Here is a 24,936-nt window from a genome sequence, read left to right on the forward strand (position 1 = left end):
GTCAGCTGGGTAACAGAGTAGAACTTTCTACAAAAGGTTGTCAACAAAGACCCAAATAAATTATTGAAATTAAACAAAATGATCATAGAATTTTTTTCAACAGAAAAAGCTTTATTAAAAGGCGATTGAGATGATCCTGGCATACAGTGCATGCTATAGCTAGCACACTACCAGTGCCAGCTGTTGGACAGCACATCTCCAATGAGACCTTTGTTAAATAACAGGGAAAATGCATTTCCTAAGACATGATTTCATTACTCTTTTTGTCCTTCTATCTCCTCTCATCTTCCGAGTGTGGAGAAGATAGTCTATTGTTTCTCAGTCACACCCATCGACTATTATCTTCAAGTATGCTAGCTAAACAGATGAGACACTTCTGGTCCATTGAGTCTCCTTCGCAAAGTTACTTCTTCTCATAGTAGAACCATTTATCCACTGGAAATATGAAAAAAAAGAAAGAAAAAAGAGGTGTACAGGGTCAATTACATTTCAATTCAGGCAGTAAACTGAAATTGCAATTATCCCCACTGGGGAAAAATATAATTGGAATCTTAGCTTACTTCCTGAATAGCAATGGAATTGACTGTCCTAAAAGAAAATATGTGTGTACAACCATGCAATCCTTCCTTATCATTCCAGGTTGGTCATAAAAGTGGGATTTTTACAATACGTCAATTAACCATCTGATAGTCAAGGCAGGGACTTACTTTTCACAATCTTAAGGTAAAAACTATTTTAAGAGACTTACCTGAGCAGGGGATATGATCTTCAGTTCCATAAGGGCTTGTCTAAAAAAATAAAAATTGCAAAAGATACAAGCATTAATAAATACATAATTGGATGATCTGACTGAGCAAAGTGTAAAGATGTATGCCAGACATGTTTGACAAACACCAGAGGTTTTTAGGAAGCATGTATATGTAGAATATTACAATCCCTGCAATGCACTTTGAATTGCTCATTTTGATTTGAAGTCCGGCCCCATCAACAGAAGCGAGTTTCATCCTTGAATTGCTCTATTTTATTTGAATAGCTACTGACCGCAGTACTGACCGCTGCAATTAAGAGCACAGCATATAAAAGGAGAGAGTTCTGAGCTGACCCTGAAGTTCTAGAACCTAGTCATGAAGAAGCAGGAAGTACTGACCCCGCCTACGACAGCCTTGGCCTCGTCTGTAGAGCAGCAGAAGGGGCTGTCTCCCGCCGACACACACGTGTTTTTACTGCAGAATGGGAGGAAAGATCAGTCAGATATTAATTAACTCTCTAATACTGTATTCAGATGAAGAGGTTAAACCAAGGCCTCATACCTTTCAAATGGTTCATAAATTGTTATGATAAACTGTAAGGTCTCCTCTTCTAGGAGACCTCTGTGTGTGTATTAACACCTGTTTTGAGTGTTGTGCCCTTCACACTATCAGAAGGCAGAAACCGCCTACGCTCATACTCCTCCTGTCTGGGCCCCACCATGGCTATCTGAGGCTCTGAGAATACAACTGGTTTTCTGAGAACACAAGGCTGCTGCAGGCCTGATGAAAACAGCCACCTGTCAGAAGATGCTTGGACTCGTTCACCTTGTTATGACTCTATTCTTGTGATGAAAGGTCAAGTTTTGGTCAAACTCACTTCTGAGCTTTTAATTGCGGACAAGATGGTTGCTGCTGTCAGGGGGAGGTTAGATTTATTAAAATGTTGTTGCCAGGGAAACTCACACAAGGAGGACTGGGAGCGGCTATATGAGTTACAGGATGTCTTAGACATTTTACAGAACCTGGGGAGAGCGATCATACTGTACTCTGTACCAACTTCTGCCTACAATTGTATTACTAAATGAGAATTGTAATACTTAAGAGTCTGTTTTTCCTTTCCATTACTAATGCATGTTTGATAATTATATAGACCTGATCATCTGTTGAAGATATTGACCAACACAGATTCAAACAAGTTCTTGCTTGTTGTGGTACTCAAACAGAAGTCAAATCAAATTTCACAAATTAAGTGGCAGGGTTAGAATTACAGATTGGACCTTTAAGAACGACTTCACAGTAATGATATTAAAATGATGGGACTGTAATAAACACCAGTTTAAGAGGTACTGTAAGATGATTGTACATTGTGTTCTCTCCTCACCAGTTGAGTCCTCCAGCATTGGTCTTTTCAGAGATAAGTGCCTTCCAGAAGCCATGGGTGCTCTTGATTGTCTCAATGGCAAAGTCCTGACAGGGAAAAATACAGACCGAGCAGAGGCTGTTGTCAGGGTAATGAAACATACAGACCGAGCAGAGGCTGTTGTCAGGGTAATGAAACATACAGACCGAGCAGAGGCTGTTGTCAGGGTAATGAAACATACAGACCGAGCAGAGGCTGTTGTCAGGGTAATGAAACATACAGACCGAGCAGAGGCTGTTGTCAGGGTAATGAAACATACAGACCGAGCAGAGGCTGTTGTCAGGGTAATGAAACATACAGACCGAGCAGAGGCTGTTGTCAGGGTAATGAAACATACAGACCGAGCAGAGGCTGTTGTCAGGGTAATGAAACATACAAACCGAGCAGAGGCTGTTGTCAGGGTAATGAAACATACAGACCGAGCAGAGGCTGTTGTCAGGGTAATGAAACATACAGACCGAGCAGAGGCTGTTGTCAGGGTAATGAAACATACAGACCGAGCAGAGGTTGTTGTCAGGGTAATGAAACATACAGACCGAGCAGAGGCTGTTGTCAGGGTAATGAAACATACAGACCGAGCAGAGGCTGTTGTCAGGGTAATGAAACATACAGATGGGGGGGGGGGGGGTTCCTGGACACAGACTAAGCCTTGTCCCTGACTAAAATGAAAACTCATTGGAGAATCTCAATTGTGAGTGCTTTTTAGTCCTGGACGAGGCTGAATCTGAATCTGTGTCAAGGAAACCAACCCTTTGTATTTCTGTATTATGCTGAGCCGATCACTTTAAACCCAATTTTTTGCTAGTTACTTTTGAACTTCACTGAACACACTATGTTGCAACAGGATAATATCACCCTGTGGGTCTTCTACGCTACTGCTACTCTCTGTTCATCATATATGCATAGTCACTTTAACCATATCTACATGTACATACTACCTCAATCAGCCTGACTAACCGGTGTCTGTATGTAGCCTCGCTACTGTTTTTCACTGTCTTTTTACGGTTGTTTTTATTTCTTACTTACCCATTGTTCACCTAATACCTTTTTTGCACTATTGGTTGGAGCCTGTAAGTAAGCATTTCACTGTAAGGTCTACACCTGTTGTATTCGGCGCACATGACAAACTTTGATTTGATTTGAAATTTCAGCCCTCTATTTGGCCAATGCAATCTAGCCTGGGTACCACACCGTTTCGGCATTCAACAACACTGCATTGCTACAAGGCTACGAAGGCATAACAACACGATGGCTAATGCAGAAACAGACTGGCATACATGCTAAACTGCTATCCATGTACCTAGATTGAAAAAGCTGTTTTAGATGAGTGTGGTACAAATGATGTGGTACAAAGTAAACAGAAAGAAAATTATCTTGATGGGTGGTGTGGACGAAGATAATGGAACACGAGGCTTTGGCAATACCTTGCTTAATGCAACAGAAACATGGGCCACTCTGGCTCAGACAGGGCTGACACCACAAACTCCTGTGTATTGTTGGGTTCTGAGAATATGAAATATACTTATTCATGTCACTGATGTAGTGCTGAGGTTTAGAGGGTCTACACCAGAAGTTAAGGGTTATAGGAGGAAGGTATATAGTGTGTGCAACTAAGCTTGGAATGTGTTGAGGGCAGGGAAATGATTACATGTGGCAGTACTGATAAGGGGAGAAACCATTGAAGGATCATATCATGTAGCTAGTTCCCTGCTCAGCAATAATGATGCAATGTTTAGCGATAAGGAGGAGACTCCACCCAAAGTGAGGTATGAATACTACCACGGGGGAAGCCATATATATGTATCTGAATTACAGCTGTATCGACCCTTTGGGAAGAATTAAAGTTGGTCAAGCTTCTCTAGTGTCCGTGAGTTATTTACTCGAAATTAGAACCTAACAGTATGGAGTACAAGATGGATACCTTGTCTTTGAACTCTCCATTGAAGGCGAACTGGTTCTCTGGTTTCCCGTCTGGTACCTTGTACCTCCTGAACCAGTCCACTGTGGCCTCCAAGTAACCTGGCCTCAGCCTCTGGATGTCGTCGATGTCTGAGGTACACAGGATAAGGAGACAGGTGAGAGGATGACTATGGCAATAGGAACAGACACACACACATCTGGGAAAACAATAGTTCAATGATTGCATTCTTCACTTGAGCAATCATATTCTAGTACTACAACTTGCAGTGACTGGACCAATGGGCAGCATTAAGGAATGGCCTGTTGGATTAGGGATTGTCAGTTTAGTCCACATCCAGCTCCTCCGGTGCTTACCGTTCAGGTCCTTAGCTTCAGGGTCCTCCACGTTGATGGCCATGACTTTCCAGTCAGTCTCCCCCTCGTCGATCATGGCCAAAACCCCCAGTACCTTCACCTTGATCACTTCACCACGCGAACACACCTGGAGAGGAGACAGGGATGTGATCAGTACAACATAGAGAAGTAGGATATTGGTATAGGGTTAGGTCAATTTCAATGATAGTATGTCAAATACAGATCACATGCCTGAGGAAAGTTTATTTTATCAGACACCCACACATGAAGCTCACACCACAAATTCACTACAGACAGCTGATGTAGTAACAAAACAGCCAAATTGTTACCAACATACTTTTCAAAATTGGACACTTTGCTTAGGTGTCAAAAAGCTGATTTGAATGACACCTGAAGCAAGTAAGAATGTCAGAGAGTGAATGGAATAAACCAGATCAGCTCTAAAGGTTTAATGGTTACAGGATAAAGAACAAGTGCTGTACCTTGGTACCGATTTCACAGACGTCGATTGGGTCGTTGTCACCACAGCAGCCAGTGTCTCCATCTTTGTGCCCGGGGTCCTCCCAAGTCTATCAAGAAAGAGAAATATCACTGTCAAAAAAAGATTGAGATACTTAGTTCATATCACTACAGAGAAATAGGCAATCAATGCCAACTCAGTTCTAAGTGATCAATTAATTCAGTTAGACACGGATAGCATAGTCTACATTGTCAGACCATATGTAGCTTGATACCAGGTTAGTGACTGTCTGGTGGCAGGTTAGTGACTGTCTGGTGGCAGGTTAGTGACTGTCTGGTGGCAGGTTAGTGACTGTCTGGTGGCAGGTTAGTGACTGTCTGGTGGCAGGATAGTGACTGTCTGGTGGCAGGATAGTGACTGTCTGACCTGAGGTATTGCTCCATAGTTCCAGATGTAGCCTTTGTGGGGGAAAACGTTGGCGACGTAACGCAGGTTCCCCTTCTTCACATCCTGCTTGATCGGATTCAGGGGGTCTTTGGTCGCAATCTGGAAGTAGCAAAGCCAAACATTATTGAATATGCTTCCATCGTCATGAAAAACAATCTGGCCCTAATGGCCACCCGTACTCTTAAAATCTCCACCCAGTACAGCCAGAATAAGACTGGCCACCCCTCGGAGCCTGGTTCCTCTCTATGTTTCTTCCCAGGTTCCCACCTTCTAGACTGTGTTTCTACCTCTGCATTGCTTGCTCTCTTTTAGGCTGGGTATCTGTAAAGCACATTTTATTTATTTCACCAGGTAGGCAAGTTGAGAACAAGTTCTCATTTACAATTGCGACCTGGCCAAGACAAAGCAAAGCAGTTCGACACATACAACAACACAGAGTTACACATGGACTAAACAAACATGCAGTCAATAATACAGCAGAAAAGTCTATATACAGTGTGTGCAAATGAGGTAGGATAAGGGAGGTAAGGCAATAAATAGGCCATGGTGGCGAAGTAATTACAATATAGCAATTAAAACACTGGAATGGTATATGTGCAGAAGATGAATGTGCAAGTAGAGATACTGGGGTGCAAAGGAGCAAGAAGATAAATAAATACAGTATGGGATGAGGTAGTTGGACTGCACATTGTGACTGCTGATGTAAAAAGGTCTTTATGAAATAAATTTGATGCCTTATTTTGCTTACCTCTTCATTAGCCAGGGGCCAGATTCCCAGACAAAGATTAAGCTTAGTCGAGGATTTTTCAAACGCGTGCTCAATGGAGAATCTCTATTGAAATAACTAAAAAGCTTATGGACAAGGCCTAATCGGGATCCAGGAAACCGGCCCTAGATCGTAAAAGCAAGACTAATCTGGCTAAATAAAGGCTGAGTTGTTCTGATTAGTGACAAATGGATACAGGTAAGTAGGTTTGCATGATTATATTAGGCTTATAGACTAAGACCTGGTATATTACTGTAAAGGTAAAGTTAGCAGGAGAAGGATCTCCGCATGGCCTAGAGCACAACGTACACACACCAGAGTTAGGCTCAATTCGAAATGAAGGCAGTCAAATCAGGAAGTAAACTAAAATTCTAATTCAAATTGAAAAAAGGGCATTTATTTTCAATGACTCCTCAATAAACAAAAAAAGTTGTAAAAGTTTTTTTTTAAATCTGAATTTTAAATTCAAATCACTTCCTGAATTGACTGCATTCAATTCGAATTGAGCCCAGCCCTAGAACACACAACAAGGTTGTTTCTGCACCCTGCACATGGAAATACGCCAGTGACTTTATTGTGGTGTGCCGGTCACGTTTTTCACATACTGTGTATTTTTAAAAACTGGCTCATTAAATCAATCAATCAATCAATCAAGGTGAACCTACCTCCATCTTTGAGTTGGTCCATCTTGGTACTTCAACAACCACGTGGAAAATGTTCTGAAAGAGAAGAAAGCAAAAAATCATTCTGCTTTTTTTGTGTGCCTGTGTCACATACACTACATCTCATTCCAAAATCAGTTGGTCCCCCCTTTGCTGCTAAAACAGCATCCACTCTTCTGGGAAGGCTTTCCACCAGATGTTGGAACATTTCTGCAGGGACTTGAATCCATTCAGCCACAAGAGCATTAGAGGTCGGGCACCAATGTTGGGCGATTAGGCCTGGCTCACAGTCAGTGTTCCAATTCATCCCAAAGGAGTTTGATGTGGTTTAGGTCAGGGCTCTGTGCAGGACAGTTAAGTTCTTCTAAACAAACTGTTGCCACAAAGTTGGAAGCACAGAATCGTCTAGAATGTCATTGTATGCTGTAGCGTTAAGATTTCCCTTCACTGGAACTAATGGGCCTAGCCCGAACCATGAAAAACAGCCCCTGATCATTATTCCTCCACCAAACTTTAGTTGGCACTATGCATTGGGGCAGGTAGCGTTCTCATGGCATCTGACCAAACCCAGACTCGTCCTTTGGACTGCCAGATTGCGCAGCGTGATTCATCACTCCAGAGAACGCGTTTCCACTGCTCCAGAGTCCAATGGCGGCAAGCTTTACACCACTCCAGCCGACGCTTGGCATTGTGCATGGTGAGCTTAGGCTTGTGTGCGGCTGCTCGTCCATGGAAACCCATTTCATGAAGCTCCCGACAAATAGTTATTGTGCTGACGTTGGAACTCGGTGGAGAGTGTTGCAAACGAGAACAGATGATTTTAATGCACTTCAGCACTTGGCGGTCCCATTCTGTGAGCTTGTGTGGCCTACCACTTTGAGTCTGTTGCTCCTAGACGTTTCCATTTCACAATTACAGTTGACCGGGGCAGCTCTAGCAGGGCAAAAAAAATGACAAAATGACTTGTTGTAAAGGTGCCACGTTGAAAGTCACTGAGCTCTTCAGTAAGGCCATATTAAAGCAAATTATTTCCTATGGAGATAGCATAGCTGTGTGCTCGATTTTATACACCTGTCAGCAACGGCGTGGCTGAAATAACCGAATCCACTAATTTGAAGGGGTGTTCACATAAACATACGTGTGAGATAGATATATATCTCTATGTGTGTATGTATACACATACATACATACATACTGCTCAAAAAAATAAAGGGAACACTAAAATAACACATCCTAGATCTGAATGAATGAAATAATCTTATTAAATACTTTTTTCTTTACATAGTTGAATGTGCTGACAACAAAATTACACAAAAATAATCAATGGAAATCCAATTTATCAACCCATGGAGGTCTGAATTTAGAGTCACACTCAAAATTAAAGTGGAAAACCACACTACAGGCTGATCCAACTTTGATGTAATGTCCTTAAAACAAGTCAAAATGAGGCTCAGTAGTGTGTGTGGCCTCCACGTGCCTGTATGACGTCCCTACAACGCCTGGGCATGCTCCTGATGAGGTGGCGGATGGTCTCCTGAGGGATCTCCTCCCAGACCTGGACTAAAGCATCCGCCAACTCCTGGACAGTCTGTGGTGCAACGTGGCGTTGGTGGCTGGAGCGAGACATGATGTCCCAGATGTGCTCAATTGGATTCAGGTCTGGGGAACGGGCGGGCCAGTCCATAGCATCAATGCCTTCCTCTTGCAGGAACTGCTGACACACTCCAGCCACATGAGGTCTAGCATTGTCTTGCATTAGGAGGAACCCAGGGCCAACCGCACCAGCATATTGTCTCACAAGGGGTCTGAGGATCTCATCTCGGTACCTAATGGCAGTCAGGCTACCTTTGGCGAGCACATGGAGGGCTGTGCGGCCCCCCAAAGAAGTGCCACCACACACCATGACTGACCCACCGCCAAACCGGTCATGCTGGAGGATGTTGCAGGCAGCAGAACGTTCTCCACGGCGTCTCCAGACTCTGTCACGTCTGTCACATGTGCTCAGTGTGAACCTGCTTTCATCTGTGAAGAGCACAGGGCGCCAGTGGCGAATTTGCCAATCTTGGTGTTCTCTGGCAAATGCCAAACGTCCTGCACGGTGTTGGGCTGTAAGCACAACCCCCACCTGTGGATGTCGGGCCCTCATACCACCCTCATGGAGTCTGTTTCTGACCGTTTGAGCAGACTCATGCACATTTGTGGCCTGCTGGAGGTCATTTTGCAGGGCTCTGGCAGTGCTCCTCATGCTCCTCCTTGCACAAAGGCGGAGGTAGCGGTCCTGCTGCTGGGTTGTTGCCCTCCTACGGCCTCCTCCACGTCTCCTGATGTACTGGCCTGTCTCCTGGTAGCGCCTCCATGCTCTGGACACTACGCTGACAGACACAGCAAACCTTCTTGCCACAGCTCGCATTGATGTGCCATCCTGGATGAGCTGCACTACCTGAGCCACTTGTGTGGGTTGTAGACTCCGTCTCATGCTACCACTAGAGTGAAAGCACCGCCAGCATTCAAAAGTGACCAAAACATCAGCCAGGAAGCATAGGAACTGAGAAGTGGTCTATGGTCACCACCTGCAGAACCACTCCTTTATTGGGGGTGTCTTGCTAATTGCCTATAATTTCCACCTGTTGTCTATTCCATTTGCACAACAGCATGTGAAATGTATTGTCAATCAGTGTTGCTTCCTAAGTGGACAGTTTGATTTCACAGAAGTGTGATTGACTTGGAGTTACATTGTGTTGTTTAAGTGTTGTCTTTATTCTTTTGAGCAGTATATTTTGAGCAGTATATTATATATATATATATATATATATATTAATATATATACACACACACACTTGTGTAACTTGTGTAATATATATTTATATACACAAAAGTATATACACACACTACTGGTCAAAAGCTTTAGAACACCTACTCATTCAAGGGTTTTTGTTTATTTTTACTATTTTCTACATTGCAGAATAATAGTGAAGACATCAAAACTATGAAATAACACATATGGAATCATGTAGGATCTAAAAAATGGTTAAACAAATCAAAATATATATGTTATATTTGAGATTCTTCAAATAGCCACCCTTTGCCTTGATGACAGCTTTGCACACTCTTGGCATTCTCTCAACCAGCTTCACCTGGAATGCTTTTACAACAGTCTTGAAGGAGTTCCCACATATGCTGAGCACTTGTTGGCTGCTTTTCCTTCACTCTGCTGCAGACTCATCCCAAACCATCTTAATTGGGTTGAGGTCAGGGGATTGTGGAGGCCAGGTCATCTGATGCCGCACTCCATCACTCTCCTTCTTGGTAAAATAGCCCTTACACAGCCTGGAGGTGTGCTGGGTCATTGTCCTGTTGAAAAACAAATGATAGTCCCAAACCAGATGGGATGGCGTATCGCTGCAGAATGCTGTGGTAGCCATGCTGGTTAAGTGTGCCTTGAATTCTAAATAAATCACAAACAGTGTCACCAGCAAAGCACCCAGACAACACACCCTCCTCCATGTTTTACGGTGGGAAATACATATGCAGAGATCATCTGTTCACCCCCACCGTGTCTCACAAAGACACGGCGGTTGGAACCAAAGATCTCCAATTTGGACTCCAGACCAAAGGACAAATTTCCACGGGTCTAATGTCCATTGCTCATGTTTCTTGGCCCAAGCAAGTCTCTTCTTATTATTAGTTTCCTTTAGTAGTGGTTTATTTGCAGCAATTTGATCATGAAGGCCTGATTCACACAGTCTCCTCTGAACAGTTGATATTTAGATGTGTTTGTTTCTTGAACTCTGTGAAGCATTTATTTCGGCTGCAATTTCTGAGGCTGGTAAATCTAATGAACTTATCCTCTGCAGCAGAAGTAACTCTTGGTCTTCCATTCCCGTGCCGGTCCTCATGAGAGCCAGTTTCACCATAGCGCTTGATAGTTTTTGCGACTGCACTTGAAAAACGTTCAAAGTTCTTGACATTTTCCATATTGACTGACCTTCATGTTTTAAAGTAATGATGGACTGTCGTTTCTCTTTGCTTATTTGAGCTGATCTTGTCATAATATGGACTTGGTCTTTTACCAAATAGGGATATCTTCTATATACCCCCTACCTTGTCACAACACAACTGATTGGCTCAAATGCATTAAGAAGGAAAGAAATTCCACAAATTAACTTTTAAGAAGGCACACCTGTTAATTGAAATACATTCCAGGTGACTACATAATGAAGCTGGTTGAAAGAATGCCAAGAATGTATAAAGCTGTCACCAAGGCAAAGGGGGGCTATTTGAAGAATAGCAAATATAAAATACATTTAGATTTTTTTGGTTACTACATGATTAACATACGTGTTATTTCATAGTTTTGATGTCTTTACTATTATTCTACAATGTAGAAAATAATAAAAAATTAAGAAAAACCATTGAATGAGTAGGTGTTCTAAAACATTTGACCGGTAGTCTAGTGTATCATAATATCAATATACCCAGTTCTAATTTATTTATGACTATGGATGAGTTGGAGGAAACGAAAGGCCATCCAACTGGGATATTTTATTCCAGTGAGATAAGATAACAGGAAATCCAGAATTACTGCATAATGATTGAAGAGTTCAGTGTTGGAGGGGTAAAGACCATTGCTTTGACAAACAGACTATGACCTTGCTAGTGCTACTCCTACTCTCCCACACGCATAATACATTAAAGCTATTCTGACCAAAAGGTTTCACCATGGAATCAAACGTTAAACTTAGTGGGTGTCTTTCTATAAAGAAACAGTTGAATAGATATCCATCTACATTCAGTGTGTGTTATTGTGTAATGGGGTGTTGTAGCAGGATAAAGGTGACATACTTTACCTGGTTCTCATCAGCGTACATAGGTATGTCATGGAATGGGGAGACATACTTTCCATCAGCATTTTCTACAGAGAACAGACAATAACATACAGGTAAATTAATCTATATGAATTCAATCACTTTGACTGCATCCCTTTTGATTTAAACAGAAACATTTCTATGCATGTTTGCCCATGGAAGAAGTGGTCTGAAAGTGACTTTTTGGATCTGAATACCAAAACATTCAGGAGATAGAGGTGCTCAAAGTTGACCCATTTTGCATACCCCACCATACCATGAGTACATTCACGTCTTCGAAGACACATTTCAGTTGTACAACTGACTAGGTATCCCCCTTTCCTTTACTTACTCACCGAGTCAGAGCTGCCATGACCAGAGTGCATGCAGAGCAAGCTGCCTGTGCACAGGGAGCGAGGGAGCGAGAGGAACAGCTAATGGATTTATTAATGGAGGAAGTTATTTCTGATTTCGGGCAATCGGGCCTGAATGTTGTCGGCATAGGTAGTGCTCAGGCTTAAAATCCATGCCCACGAAGGGCTCTGGTGTAAATGTAATCAACCTCTCTTACACATTAATAACACGTATTTATAATGCAACCCCCAGAGTAATAGACATCGGGGCTCAATCACAAAGGCTGCACTGTATGCAACAAATATGAAAAACTGCTGCATCACATTCAATATGAACAAGGATACATTCAGCCTAACTGGTTAAATGAGAAACACCTTTGACAGGTCTTGAAGCCTCATCTTAGAAACTGGGCGTAACCCACACAGTTTAGAAACTGAATTCTCTAAATTGTTGGTGTGGTAGCCCTTTCAACAGATGGTAATGTTAACCACATAGTTATTTCACAAAACTGTCTGCCGCCCAAGGGCAATGCCCTAACTCTCCAACGCTTTACTTTCATATCACATCAAAATCATTTCAAAAGGCTAAAAATACACTTATTGTACACTGTTTTAACCGGCTTCATCACAGTTGCAGCAGACAGTATTTTCCAGTGACAACACGTTTCTGGCAGCCTTCTTCCTTTATGCTACATCTACACATCTAACCCTACACGGGTGTTCGGGGACACAGATTGCTAATTACCACAGGTGGTCCCTCTGTCTTCATTAAACATGCGCTGTAACATGGAGATCTGGCTATGTGGGAACACTAACCCTATAAAAAGGTGTGTATCAATTTAACCTATTGTTTTTGTATTTATTATTTCTCATAAGGTCCGTATGTTTCCAAAACCATACTGCAAGCTATACGTGTTAATGTTCAGACCAAGTATCAGGGCTCTAACAAAACTCTCCATACAGATGACGTCTTCGTCCAATGACTTGTGTAATGTATGGAACAGATAGTCATGATCAAGGGCTAGGTGCCAGCTGTGGTCGATACATTCAGCTGAGAACCCAAGACATGGAAGCTGAAAGCCCCTGGCCTTGGGCCCACTTGGGTTCTCGATAGTTACTTGTGTGGTATCCCAACAACACTAGTTTATATCAGAAATACCACAACTGCAGAGTTAATCTAATCTAATAAACACAACATAGGAATTAATTGGATCCTGATACCAAGTCTAGTTAAAGTACAGCAAGTTCGATAGAAGCATATGTCAGCCAACCGGCAAAACTGGTCCATTCAATTACTAGTTTGTCTGCTCAAATCAATCAATGTGGGGCAAAGGCCAAGCGATGGTACACGCCTATAATTATAAATCCACGATGTAGGTGACAATATGTGAAATCTAGCTACATTTGAACGTAGCATTAGATAGGAGTATAAAACCAATGCGAAAGCAATGAATAAAAGTGACACGTGGGAGGTTGGGGCCCGATCCCAGTAGCAAACCGGCGAACCACAATGGACACGATTATAGCAAGCTAATAAGCTAAACTAATATATACATTAAAAAGTGAACCATACTTACTGAAAAACAAACGATAGCTCAATGTATTGGGGTTCCCCCTCTCTTCGACTGTGAAGCTCATATTTAATCTGTGTTGGTTTCTTGCCGAAGTTGCGGTGATGGTTAGGGCACTTTGAGTGTTCAAAAGAAGTCCACCCAGAACTACACTGCACATGCGCATTTCAAGGTCCAGAGCTTGGAAAGTGCAGCAACTGCGCATAACGAATAATCATATCGCGTTGAAGATTGCGTATGCCTACGGATACTGTCTGTGGTTCATTCTAAGAGTTTATCATTGTTTTTGCAAACCAGCTGAATGTAAGGCAGGTCTCCAACCCATTCTACTGTACGTTTTCTTGAATATGGGAGATATCATGATATTAATCCACTAAAACGATGTCCCGCTATATATAGTTTGTTAGAGTAGATCATGTGCTACGTGTAAACGGTAAAGCAAAATATCCCAAACCTACATCAAATAACATTTTTTTTAAATATGATTTTTTTTTCTAAACACGTGTAGTGGGTCTCTTCCATTAGCCCTTAGTTATTATTCCAGACAGTTCCATACGGTTTGAAGCAGAGATCAATATATAATGACGAGATGCTCATGTCTCCGCCCTAACAATGGGAGTCGTTGTCATAAACTGTGTTCGAATACTTATACTAACCGTACTATTTGTGAAATAAATTGAGTATGTAGTATGTTTATTAGTCATAGTATGAATATAGTTAGTATGCCAAAGTTTCCCGGGTGTCGTACTAGATTCGCAAAAATATGAAGCGTACAAGCGATGGACACTATTTCCGTGCTTTTTGGCCCAAAATGCAATTCTCCAGGAAATGGGCGTGGCTTTACAACGTTTTCAGATTTGTGGAAAATATGCAGCCGAAGTTTGACGAGCGATAGAAATTCGTTGCTTTAATTATGATAAATGTTAAGAACATGTTGAGCAATGTAATAAAGTAATGACTTTTCAAATAAGTTACACTTTGTTGGCTGACAATTTGTTAGCTACTCTATCCTTACAAACCGCATAGCATATCATTACAGCATTATGCTGTGTTAGCTACCTACAGTAACGTTAGTTGGCTACTAATACATTGAACTTGCCAATATATTTACTTTGTGCAATCTAATTAACTACCCAACTTTTATTGACTTGATTATTCATGCCATTCATAGTTTAGCTAAGTGGTATAGTCGTTTGAGTGCGTTTGTAAATGATCTCTAGCTATCTACTCCGATTTCGGAGGACTCTCGTGCTGGCAGAGCATAGAATAACTGATGAATTTACCAACGCTCAACACCAGTTGAATGTGGCCGCGTCAGTAAACGTCTGTAGAAAAGCGTAATTAAATTGTTGTCAGCAGCACCGTTAGTCACCAACGCTCTGGATAACATGAAAACTGCATAACCAGCTCTGCTAGGCCGAGTAAAATGGTCAGAATGCGGTGTTCTCTCATTTGTGTCTGGAAGTAGCTAGCTAGTTCACTTGGGTGCTTGACTGCCGTTGCGAGGTCAGATCGCTTTCATCTACCCTGCTCGGATCATCCCTACTCCTTGGCCAGAGCATCCATTGTGTGACATGACAACGCCCTGAATTTAAACGCACAGAGCACACCCTGGCACCCCAGATTGAATTTACGAACACACCATAGATCTAGCTAGTAATTGGTTAACAAGCTAGTAAGAGGTTGTATAACAACAGCATCAACTTCTGATAGACAGGCGAAGCGCTAGTATGCTCAACTGAAAGGTTACCGTTCGTTTACAGTACACTAAAATTAACTTGTAGTATATACTCATTAAGTATACAGTATGTTAGTATGGGTATTCGAACACAGCTAAAGACTGTAAAAATAGTTAGTTGTCCCGGCAGGCGACAAGCTTAGGTCTGCTTAAACCCAGAAACGCATTGGGATATTTTTTGACAGATTTCGGCGTAACCCTCTCGCTTTGCCTCTTCCTCTCTGTTTGAAAACTGTGATCATTGTTTATCGTTTGTCGTTGCATAATAGCTCCACCAGGCGACAGCGGGGCTACTCTTCTACAACGTCATATCCGGTCTCCTTGTGTTGTTGTTCTTCCTGCTTGTCGGAAGGAGTGCGGCTGTGCTGACGGCTGGGAGGACGAGAGGAGCCACAAGAAAGACTTGGGAAGAGATAAGAGAGAAAGAGAAAAGGCCGTGGGTTCCACCGTCCGTCGGGTTAGGCATCAACCACCTACAGATTACAACACCGTCTGACCAGTCACTAAACCGGGGGTGAAATGTCGTCGTCTACCAGTCGTCAGTTTAGCGAGAGCAGGGTCATTCCGACCAGGACGGTGTTGATCAACGATACAACGCAGCTACCTCATGACTATTGCACCACCCCAGGAGGCACTTTATTTTCGACCACTCCGGGAGGTAAAACCAACACAAATTTATAAATTGCATATTATTGCTTGTTTGTCCCGTTTGGTTGGTTAGTGTTCAACAGCAGTGATTCTAAATCATGGTGGCTGTCTACATAACAATGCAATAGATTATTTTTTGTAGAGGAGGCTGGTGGGAGGAGATATAGGAAGACGGGCTCATTGTAATAGCTGTAATGGAACGGTATCGAACGCATCAAACATAAATTCCATTTCTGCCATTACATTGAGCCCACCCTGCTAAGTCGCCTCTGATTTATTGATTTATGCTCGATGGTGTCATTTTCAATAATTAGTCATGTTTTGAGCTAGTCTCTTACAAATAGATATGTCAATTTTATATAATAATTAACAGATTGCATTTTGCTCCCCAGTCGCCTACTGGTTTTGCCTACTGGAAAGATTTGCTTCCCTCCTGCGCGCCACTGTATTGGTTCAGTGCAGTTAGAAAGCAGTAGTTGCACCACTGATATTTAAAACGAAAAGGCACCTGCAAAATAAAATATTGTATCTATTAGGTTGTGCTGTGACATTTGTATCGTTGTTTCATGTCCGATGCACTCCGGGTGTTGTCATTTCACTTTGCCTGTAAGAATCATGATGATCACAGGCATGTATGATTAGGCTTCACTGTATCGCAGCCTCTGGGAGAATCTTAAAAAGTTCTTAAGGATCGGACCCTTTTTTTTCAATTTTCGCCCGAAATGACATACCCAAATCTAATTGCCTGTAGCTCAGGACCTGAAGCAAGGATATGCATATTCTTGATACCATTTGAAAGGAAACACTTTGATGTTTGTGGAAATGTGAAATGAATGTAGGAAAATGTAACACATTAGATCTGGTAAAAGCTAATAATGTTTGTACCATCATCTTGGAAATGCAAGAGAAAGGCCATGATGTATTATTCCAGCCCAGGCGCAATTTTGAGTTTGGCCACTAGATGGCAGCAGTGTATGTGCAAAGTTTTAGACTGATTCAATGAACCATTGCATATCTGTTCAAAATGTTCTATCAAGACTGCCAAAATGTGCCTAATTGGTTTATTAATTTTAATGTTCATAATAGTGCACTCTCCTCAAACAATAGCATGGTATTATTTCACTGTAATAGCTACTGTAAATTGGATAGAGCAGTTAGATTAACAAGAATTTAAGCTTTCTGCCCATATCAGATATGTCTATGTCATGGGATTTTTTTTTGGTTACTTACAACCTCATGCTAATCACATTAGCCTACGTTAGCTCAACCGCACCGTAGAGGTTGCTCGTGCTCTCTCGCCTCCTTCTCAAAACCAATTGGAGGAGAAGGTCAGAGGGGATTGACCTCTGCCTTTCTCATCCAGTGGGTTTTGAGGAGGAAGTGAGGACTATGCAATTGACATCTCCCACTGACCCAGAGTAGCCTTCCATCAGCCTACCAAAGGTTGCATCTTTGTAGAAAACTGCATATCTGGTAACTCACAAGTAGATACTTAGAAATAATCAGTAGGCCTAATGATTTCACAGATTTATTCATGTAACATTTCTCCCCCAAACTCTTTACAGGCATTTAACACCATTCTGCATTTTTGCCATCTGTTTTCACAACATCAATCACTTAAGTCACATTGTTAAGATGTTTTCATTCAGTCACAAAAGTAACAGTCCATGGCTGAGCCCAATATGTGAGTGCACCATGGCCGCTTCGTGGTTAAAACAAGATATGTACAAGATAAGTACTGAAAAGCTTGGTTCTGGTGACTTTTTAAAAGGAAAAAACTAAAATAAAAATAATATTTCCACCCCAGAACTCAGTTCAATAACGTATTGGTAAAATTATTATAGTATACAGGATGAAATTTCTTTCTGAAATAAAACATTTATCTTGACAATATTAAGAGAGGAACATTTGACTGAACATGAATTAGAGCCAACAAAATCATGTTCATCACAAAAGGAGGGCGTTGGAAATCTCTTTCCAGGTTCTTACAAAAACCTAGTTCTTCATCAGGCATCCATATATAGGTGGGGGGTGAAAGGTCCTATATATAGGGGCTGTACTCAGTCACATCCCTTCCTGAAACAGGAGGTAAAAAATGTATAACAGAGGTTCACAATATTAACATTCAATGTATTAAAATATATGATCATACACAAGGAATGTGATCAATATTTACAGTAATATACATACAATATTCAATTAGGATAAAACCAAATAAAAACTATAATTTGGACATTTTGAAACTATAAAACGGTTTCAAGTCAAACTCCTAGTTAAGGCCAAGAGGAGGATGTGCTGAGCCTGTGGATCCAGAAAGAATCCCTTTGAAGAAGTTTCCTCTCAATGCCCCCGCCGCTGTGTGACATCTATGCCATTTCTATTCCAATGTATCTCAGAGAACAAATAGGATGTCCAGCTTGTACAAAATGAACAGCAACCGGATTGTTTGTCTCTCCTGCCCGTATATTGCTGCGGTGCTTAGTGATCCGTGTCTTAAGGCTTCTATGGGTTTTCCTTATGTAAGACAGACCACAAGGACATTTCAACATGTAAATAACATTGGTGGACATGTAGGTAATCAGGCCTTTGATCTTAAATCTTTGTCCTGTGCGGGGGTGGGTAAATTAGTAGCATTTGTAAGTGAAGCTGCGTTGAGCACATTGGCCACATTTGTAATTACCCTCCGAAACCTTGTCCAAGCAAGTTTCCCTTTTCTCTGGTTGGTAATCAGATTTAACCACAATGTCTCTCACGTTTGGTTTTTAAAAGACCATACGTGAGGGATATAAAAAAAAATGGGTTTCAATCAAACTGTTAACAAGGCAAAGGGTGACTACTTTGTAGAATCTCAAATATAAAATATATTTTGATTTGTTTAACACCTTTTTGCTTACTACATTATTCCATATGTGTTATTTCATAGTTTTGATGTCTTCACTATTATTCCACAATGTAGAAAATAGTAAAAAATCAAAGAAAACCCCTGGAATGAGTAGGGTGTGTCCAAACATTTGACTTGTACTGTATATATATGGAGCAATTTAGCAAGTAAGATTTGTTATCTGTAATGGTTATGATAAATGAGGCATTGTTGTGCACTGTTGGTGTATAGATAGATACTGTATATTGCAACAAAAATAAATCTGGCATTGTGTTTTTAAAATGTTTATTTTATTTGAGTACTGGAGTTTAATATCATTTATTGTGGTAGAACTTAAGTAAAATAGTTGTGTTCTATTCATAAATATGCATTCACCCTGTGTAGAATTGCAGGAAATAATGAAAAATAATTACATTTTACATTTTAGTCATTTAGCAGACGCTCTTATCCAGAGCGACTTACAGTAGTGAATGCATACATTTCATAATTTTTTTTATTCGTACTGGCCCCCCGTGGGAATCGAACCCACAACCCTGCCATTGCAAACACCATGCTCTACCAACTGAGCTACAGCTAATTGTGCACCACCACTTTGACAGTCAGGCGCCCATGCCTAGGCAGTGTTGTGCACAACATACGTCATCTTTTGTTTAAAATGGGTCTTTAAATATATATAGAGCTGAACCGGTTTATGCTCTTGCCCTTTCTAGTCACAGATGTGTGTATTTGTGTTCTGTGACGGTCATCACCCATTGTAATGATGACAGGACGAAATGTGCAAAACAAGAAAACAGATTAATGAAATTTGACCTTGATTGGCCGATATTTGCACTGCTACACAGTGCTACACTATTGCATGTTGATTGACGGTAAATTGAAGAAAACAATGACTGTTATAGATGTAATATACCGTCATTTCCGGACTATTAAGCGCACCTGAATATAAGCCGCACCCACTGAATTACATTTTTTATTTTATTTTGAACATAAATAAGCCGCACATGTCTATAAGCCGCAGGTGCCTACCGGTACATTGAAACAAATTAACTTTACACAGGCTTTAACGAAACACGGCTTGTAACAAAAAATAAAAAATTAGCACTAAGCTTTAGTTGTCTTTTTGCACTGAGTCAATTCCTCACGCTGCTGTTTCCAACGTCTTATCATCGACTCGTTAAGACCAAGCTCCCGTGCAGCAGCTCTATTTCCTTTTCCAACAGCCAGATCAATCGCCTTCAACTTGAAAGCTGCATCATATGCATTTCTCCGTGTCTTTGCCATGATGAGGGTGACAAAATGACTACCGTAATCAGAATGCTGGGAAGTTTTAGAGCGCTCGATTTAATCTAAACAGTAAACCAAAAAGTTGTTTGACCTTAACCCGTTCAGCAATTTCATTGGTCTAATGAAAGCTTCATGCCGCCAAAAAACTGAGCACGTCACAGAATGTGTTTTTTTGGGGGGGGGGGGATTGAAAGCGGGAAAAATCCATATATTAGCCGCGTCATTGTTTAAGCCGCGAGGTTCAAAGCCTGGGAAAAAAGTTGCGGCTTATAGTCCGGAATTTACGGTAATCAACATGTTATTATCCACATGGTGTATAAATTCTCTAAAGCAGGTTTGTAATACATATGTTGTCACCTTATTTCTATACAGTCAACGGTTGGAACTAATATGTCAATGATGTTACTAAATAATCACTCTCCTCCATCGTAGGGACCCGGATCATCTACGACCGTAAGTTCCTGTTGGACAGGCGTAACTCCCCCATCGCCCAGACCCCCCCGGCTCACCTGCCCATCATTCCCGGGGTGACCAGCCTCAACGTCCTGACCGAGAACGGGAGGAACGAGGTCAACAACCGCATCAAACCCAACAACAGTCATGGCAAGACAGCCACTGGTCAGTAGGCTACTATTACACAGAGAAGTATTGTTAGAATATATAACGGGCAGGTTTCCCAGACACAGATTAAGCCTAGTCTTGAACAAAGAAGCAACCGAGAAAGTCCATTAAAAGTGCGCTTTAGACCAGGACTAGGTTACTCTGGGTTCAGAAAACCGTCCATACATGTACCTCTATGGTGCTGCTACTACTAGCCATTTTAATATTAGATTACCTATCACATTACACATTTGGTAATGACAGGATGCATTTGAAAGTTCACGCATGGTCAAACTTTGGTATGACTTAATTATGTTATCGATCAGAGAGGGGGGAAAAGGTGCTCGTATATTGATAAGCACACCAATGACGGCATTAACGATACGTAATAAAAGAAAGACAGCATTAACGATAGGTAATAAAAGAAAGACAGCATTAACGATAGGTAATAAAAGAAAGACGACATTAACGATACCTAATTAAAGAAAGACAGCATTAACGATAGGTAATAAAAGAAAGACAGCATTAACGATACCTAATTAAAGAAAGACAGCATTAACGATTGGTAATAAAAGAAAGACGACATTAACGATAGGTAATAAAAGAAAGACGACATTAAAGATACGTAATAAAAGAAAGACAGCATTAATGATATGTAATAAAAGACGACATTAACGATAGGTAATAAAAGAAAGACGACATTAACGATACCTAATTAAAGAAAGACGGCATTAACGATAGGTAATAAAAGAAAGACAGCATTAACGATACCTAATTAAAGAAAGACAGCATTAACGATAGGTAATAAAAGACGGCATTAACGATATGTAATTAAAGAAAGACGGCATTAACGATATGTAATTAAAGAAAGACGGCATTAAAGATACGTAATTAAAGAAAGACGGCATTAACGATTTGTAATTAAAGAAAGACGGCATTAACGATACGTAATAAAAGGATGACACTTCTTCCAGCCTATTTCACACCATAGCCTGCTGAATTTGCAAGATAATCTTTTTTCATGTTGATTAAAATGTGTCACTGACTCGCCCATGGATTGATGGTCCAGCATTTTCTAAAATAATATTTTGTTGTTTGGCTAGCCATGTGCAACATGTACGGGCAGTTACAAGCCTGCTGGAGGTACTGCCAGCTGCGTGATCAATATCCACCTTCATAATATGGATGAAGCCTGAGCTGGAATGTGGCTGGCTAGCTTTATAAAAGCCTAAGTTGGTCTAGCTTCCATCGTAGTATAGAGTACAATGCTTTAGAGTACACTGTTGGTTACATTTTATTTGTGTTCTTGTGTTTGAAGGTGAGGACGCTCAGTTTGAGATGGACATCTAACCACCCCTGAGGAACATCAACGGAACAACAGAAGAAGGAACTAACCTTGTACCTGTGCTGTGCACCAGTGGCTTGGCTTGTAGAAACCAATGTTGTGAGCCCTCACGTCACTCATGGCAGCCATCTTCTTTAGCTCTCTGTCTCGCCGTTGCTGGGTGTGATGTATGTAAACCATGTGGATAAACTATACCATATAATACGGTGGCTCTGTTTCGATGTCCATGCTAGGATACCACTTAGAATGAAGCAATGTATTTAACATGTATTCCCCTAAGTGGTATAGTTGTGGGATATTGGAATGCAGTCTTCATGTACTGTAGCCAACTCTTCTATCGTTGTCAAGCCATAGTTTGGCTTGACAACGAAACTACACAGAGGCGTTGGCTACAGTACAAAGCAACTGGGCTACCAGGCTATGGCCAACCCTGAGACCTAGTGGAAGACTGCTGGTCTATTCGAACTGGTCTCAGGGTTACAACTGGCATATTTGTATGTACTTCAGCCACACAGAAAAAGAAAGGGTCTGAAACCAAGGTAACCAGAGATATTCTTACCCATTAACTAAATGTAGACGCCCAAGTCAATGCAGTAATCTAAGATGTCCATTCTGTATGTCTGTACTACCAGAGCACACTGTAAACAAAGCCTTCTTTACCACTTCAGACTTTTTATAATGGGGCCCAGGAAATTGTGCAACAGTTACTACTTGTACTACTTTGTAGAGCAAAGTACCGGCCTTAGAATCTTCAGTCAAAGGGATTGATATAAACAAATAGTTTGGTTTTCATTTCTTTTTTAAATTACTGAATATGCTCCAAGGTCTCATAGCTGCCTGTTTTGTAGTACGTTAGGTTACCAACAATTAAATTAATATGGACGATGTGACAGATTTTTTTTTCTTCAGATTAGCTGAGAATTTCATCGTCATTCCAAGCCTTGAATTATCCATCACCAATACAAGTCTGACTTTATGTTGTGATTTGGGTCTTTTTTGAGGGATTTTATGAAGATTGGGCTTTTGGTTTGTGGTGATGATTTGATAGATTTGCAAATGGAAGGAGCAAATTAATTGATACATTACTTACAAGACAATAGTTAGGTTTAAACAGTCTGATATTTGCTGCATTTGAATGAACTACATAAACTGTTGAAGAACACTGAGATTTATTAGAAAATGAGACAGGAAAAAGTTTGAAAACATGAATCGTTTCCAACAATTTTTCTATGCATTTTATTACATACATTACTTCTATCTTGACATGTAACTTTTTTCAATGTCAAATACCAAATGGACATGAAAGGAAGAGCTGAGACCATTTTTTCATCAGGCGTTGATACTGTATTACAGATATCCCTCGTTTAGGTAATAGACTACACTTCCACCGTCTTTCTTACCTTAATCTCTTCTTCTTCTTTCAGTCTACTGTGCTAAGTGTCTCTACCCCATGCCTTACGCATTACATACCAAGATAAAAGGTTGCGACTAAAATGGAGTTCCTTGTCTACTGATTCAAATGACCCTCAACCAGAAAATAGTTATATTTTAAACAGACTTTTATGTTTGTATTTAGCACTTGAAAATAAATATTTTTTTAAATACATTTTTTAAAGACAGTTTTATTTTGTTATTCAGTTTATTTTTCTTTCAGCAGCTAAGACTATGGGCTTTCTAAAAGGGGAGGCTTTGAATCATGGCCATTATTGTTTTGGATGATCGTACTGTTACCATAACTAAAACTGTCAGCAATTAAACCACATTTTCATTCCATCTCTGGGTCATCTCTTATTCAGATTATATATATATATATAAAATATATTAAATGTAATTATTGGATTTGATTGAAGGAGAGAAACCGTTATTTGGCTTTATGAGAAATTATGAAATCCCAGTCTATTAATGTGGAAAATGTTTATAGTGTTAAACATATGGAGCGATTGTATCCATTTTGAATTGCACATGTTTCTGTTGGATTAGGATTGTATCTTTTTGTTTTGAAGTAGGCCTGCAGCAATTGTTTTATGGGAAACCAGCTTGAGGCCAGTTTTGTTCTACATGGAGGGCTTTTTTCATTTGTATTTTTTTCGTAAAAAAGATTTGAAACAAGAAACCTAACTTCTGTTCCGATTTGAAATAACTTTATTTTCAGAGAAATGCCAATGCCATTGGACACTGTTACAGCAAGATCAATAAAGTTCCTTGAAGATTATGCTGTTGTTCTCTATTTTGTCTTTACTTCAAACATTTGCAAGGTTGAAATCACATGTGGTTTTACGTGGCTGAAATCACACGTGGTTTTACGTGGCTGCAATCACACGTGGTTGTACATGGTTGAAATCACATTGATAACAAAGGAAGATTACTTTATTGTCCAAAGTACATGACTGTCCAACAGAGATGTCTTCTGCTTTATCCCATTCCCATAAATAGTGCCTTGCAAGAGTATTTAGATCGCTTGAACTTCTTTACATTTTCTTGTGTTATAAAGTGGGATTAAAATGTATTACATTTTATTTTTTTGTCAACAAGCTACACAAAATACTCTAATGTAAAAGTGGAAGAATTTTATACACTGCTCAAAAAAATAAAGGGAACACTTAAACAACACAATGTAACTCCAAGTCAATCACACTTGTGTGAAATCAAACTGTCCACTTAGGAAGCAACACTGATTGACAATACATTTCACATGCTGTTGTGCAAATGGAATAGACAATAGGTGGAAATTATAGGCAATTAGCAAGACACCCCCAATAAAGGAGTGGTTCTGCAGGTGGGGACCACAGACCACTTCTCAGTTCCTATGCTTCCTGGCTGATGTTTTGGTCACTTTTGAATGCTGGCGGTGCTTTCACTCTAGTGGTAGCATGAGACGGAGTCTACAACCCACA

The 24,936-nt window shown here is 40.7% G+C and overlaps 2 protein-coding genes across 2 annotated transcripts; one reads left to right on the plus strand and one right to left on the minus strand.

The window, feature by feature from the left end:
• Window positions 1-90: 90 nt before the first annotated feature.
• On the minus strand, window positions 91-14,298 carry LOC115193608 (inorganic pyrophosphatase). The gene is made up of 11 exons (XM_029752425.1): window positions 13,553-14,298; window positions 11,626-11,690; window positions 6,782-6,835; window positions 5,330-5,449; window positions 4,926-5,012; window positions 4,444-4,570; window positions 4,091-4,218; window positions 2,131-2,216; window positions 1,148-1,223; window positions 749-788; window positions 91-435 (listed from the first exon to the last, which is right to left on the minus strand). Exons 1-11 carry the CDS (start codon window positions 13,749-13,751, stop codon window positions 404-406), a joined length of 1,014 nt encoding a protein of 337 aa, XP_029608285.1. The 5' UTR covers window positions 13,752-14,298; the 3' UTR covers window positions 91-403.
• Window positions 14,299-15,564: 1,266 nt separating this feature from the next.
• Window positions 15,565-24,254, plus strand: LOC115193616 (eukaryotic translation initiation factor 4E-binding protein 2). The gene is made up of 3 exons (XM_029752433.1): window positions 15,565-15,942; window positions 20,530-20,715; window positions 22,016-24,254. Exons 1-3 carry the CDS (start codon window positions 15,804-15,806, stop codon window positions 22,045-22,047), a joined length of 357 nt encoding a protein of 118 aa, XP_029608293.1. The 5' UTR covers window positions 15,565-15,803; the 3' UTR covers window positions 22,048-24,254.
• Window positions 24,255-24,936: the final 682 nt, after the last annotated feature.

Source organism: Salmo trutta, chromosome 5 (genome assembly GCF_901001165.1).
Source record: "Salmo trutta chromosome 5, fSalTru1.1, whole genome shotgun sequence".
Classification (NCBI taxonomy): domain Eukaryota; kingdom Metazoa; phylum Chordata; class Actinopteri; order Salmoniformes; family Salmonidae; genus Salmo; species Salmo trutta.

Bases quoted from the DNA above. Each gene is read 5' to 3' on its own strand.
- LOC115193608 (XM_029752425.1), bottom strand. From the start codon at position 13,751: ATGCGCAGTTGCTGCACTTTCCAAGCTCTGGACCTTGAAATGCGCATG. The intron at 5,013-5,329 runs GTCAGACAGTCA...CTTTCTTGATAG, and splicing joins ACTATGGAGCAATACCTCAG to ACTTGGGAGGACCCCGGGCA. The intron at 1,224-2,130 runs GTGAGGAGAGAA...CCCATTCTGCAG, and splicing joins AATGCTGGAGGACTCAACTG to TAAAAACACGTGTGTGTCGG.
- LOC115193616 (XM_029752433.1), top strand. From the start codon at position 15,804: ATGTCGTCGTCTACCAGTCGTCAGTTTAGCGAGAGCAGGGTCATTCCG. The intron at 15,943-20,529 runs GTAAAACCAACA...CCTCCATCGTAG, and splicing joins ATTTTCGACCACTCCGGGAG to GGACCCGGATCATCTACGAC. The intron at 20,716-22,015 runs GTCAGTAGGCTA...TTGTGTTTGAAG, and splicing joins TCATGGCAAGACAGCCACTG to GTGAGGACGCTCAGTTTGAG.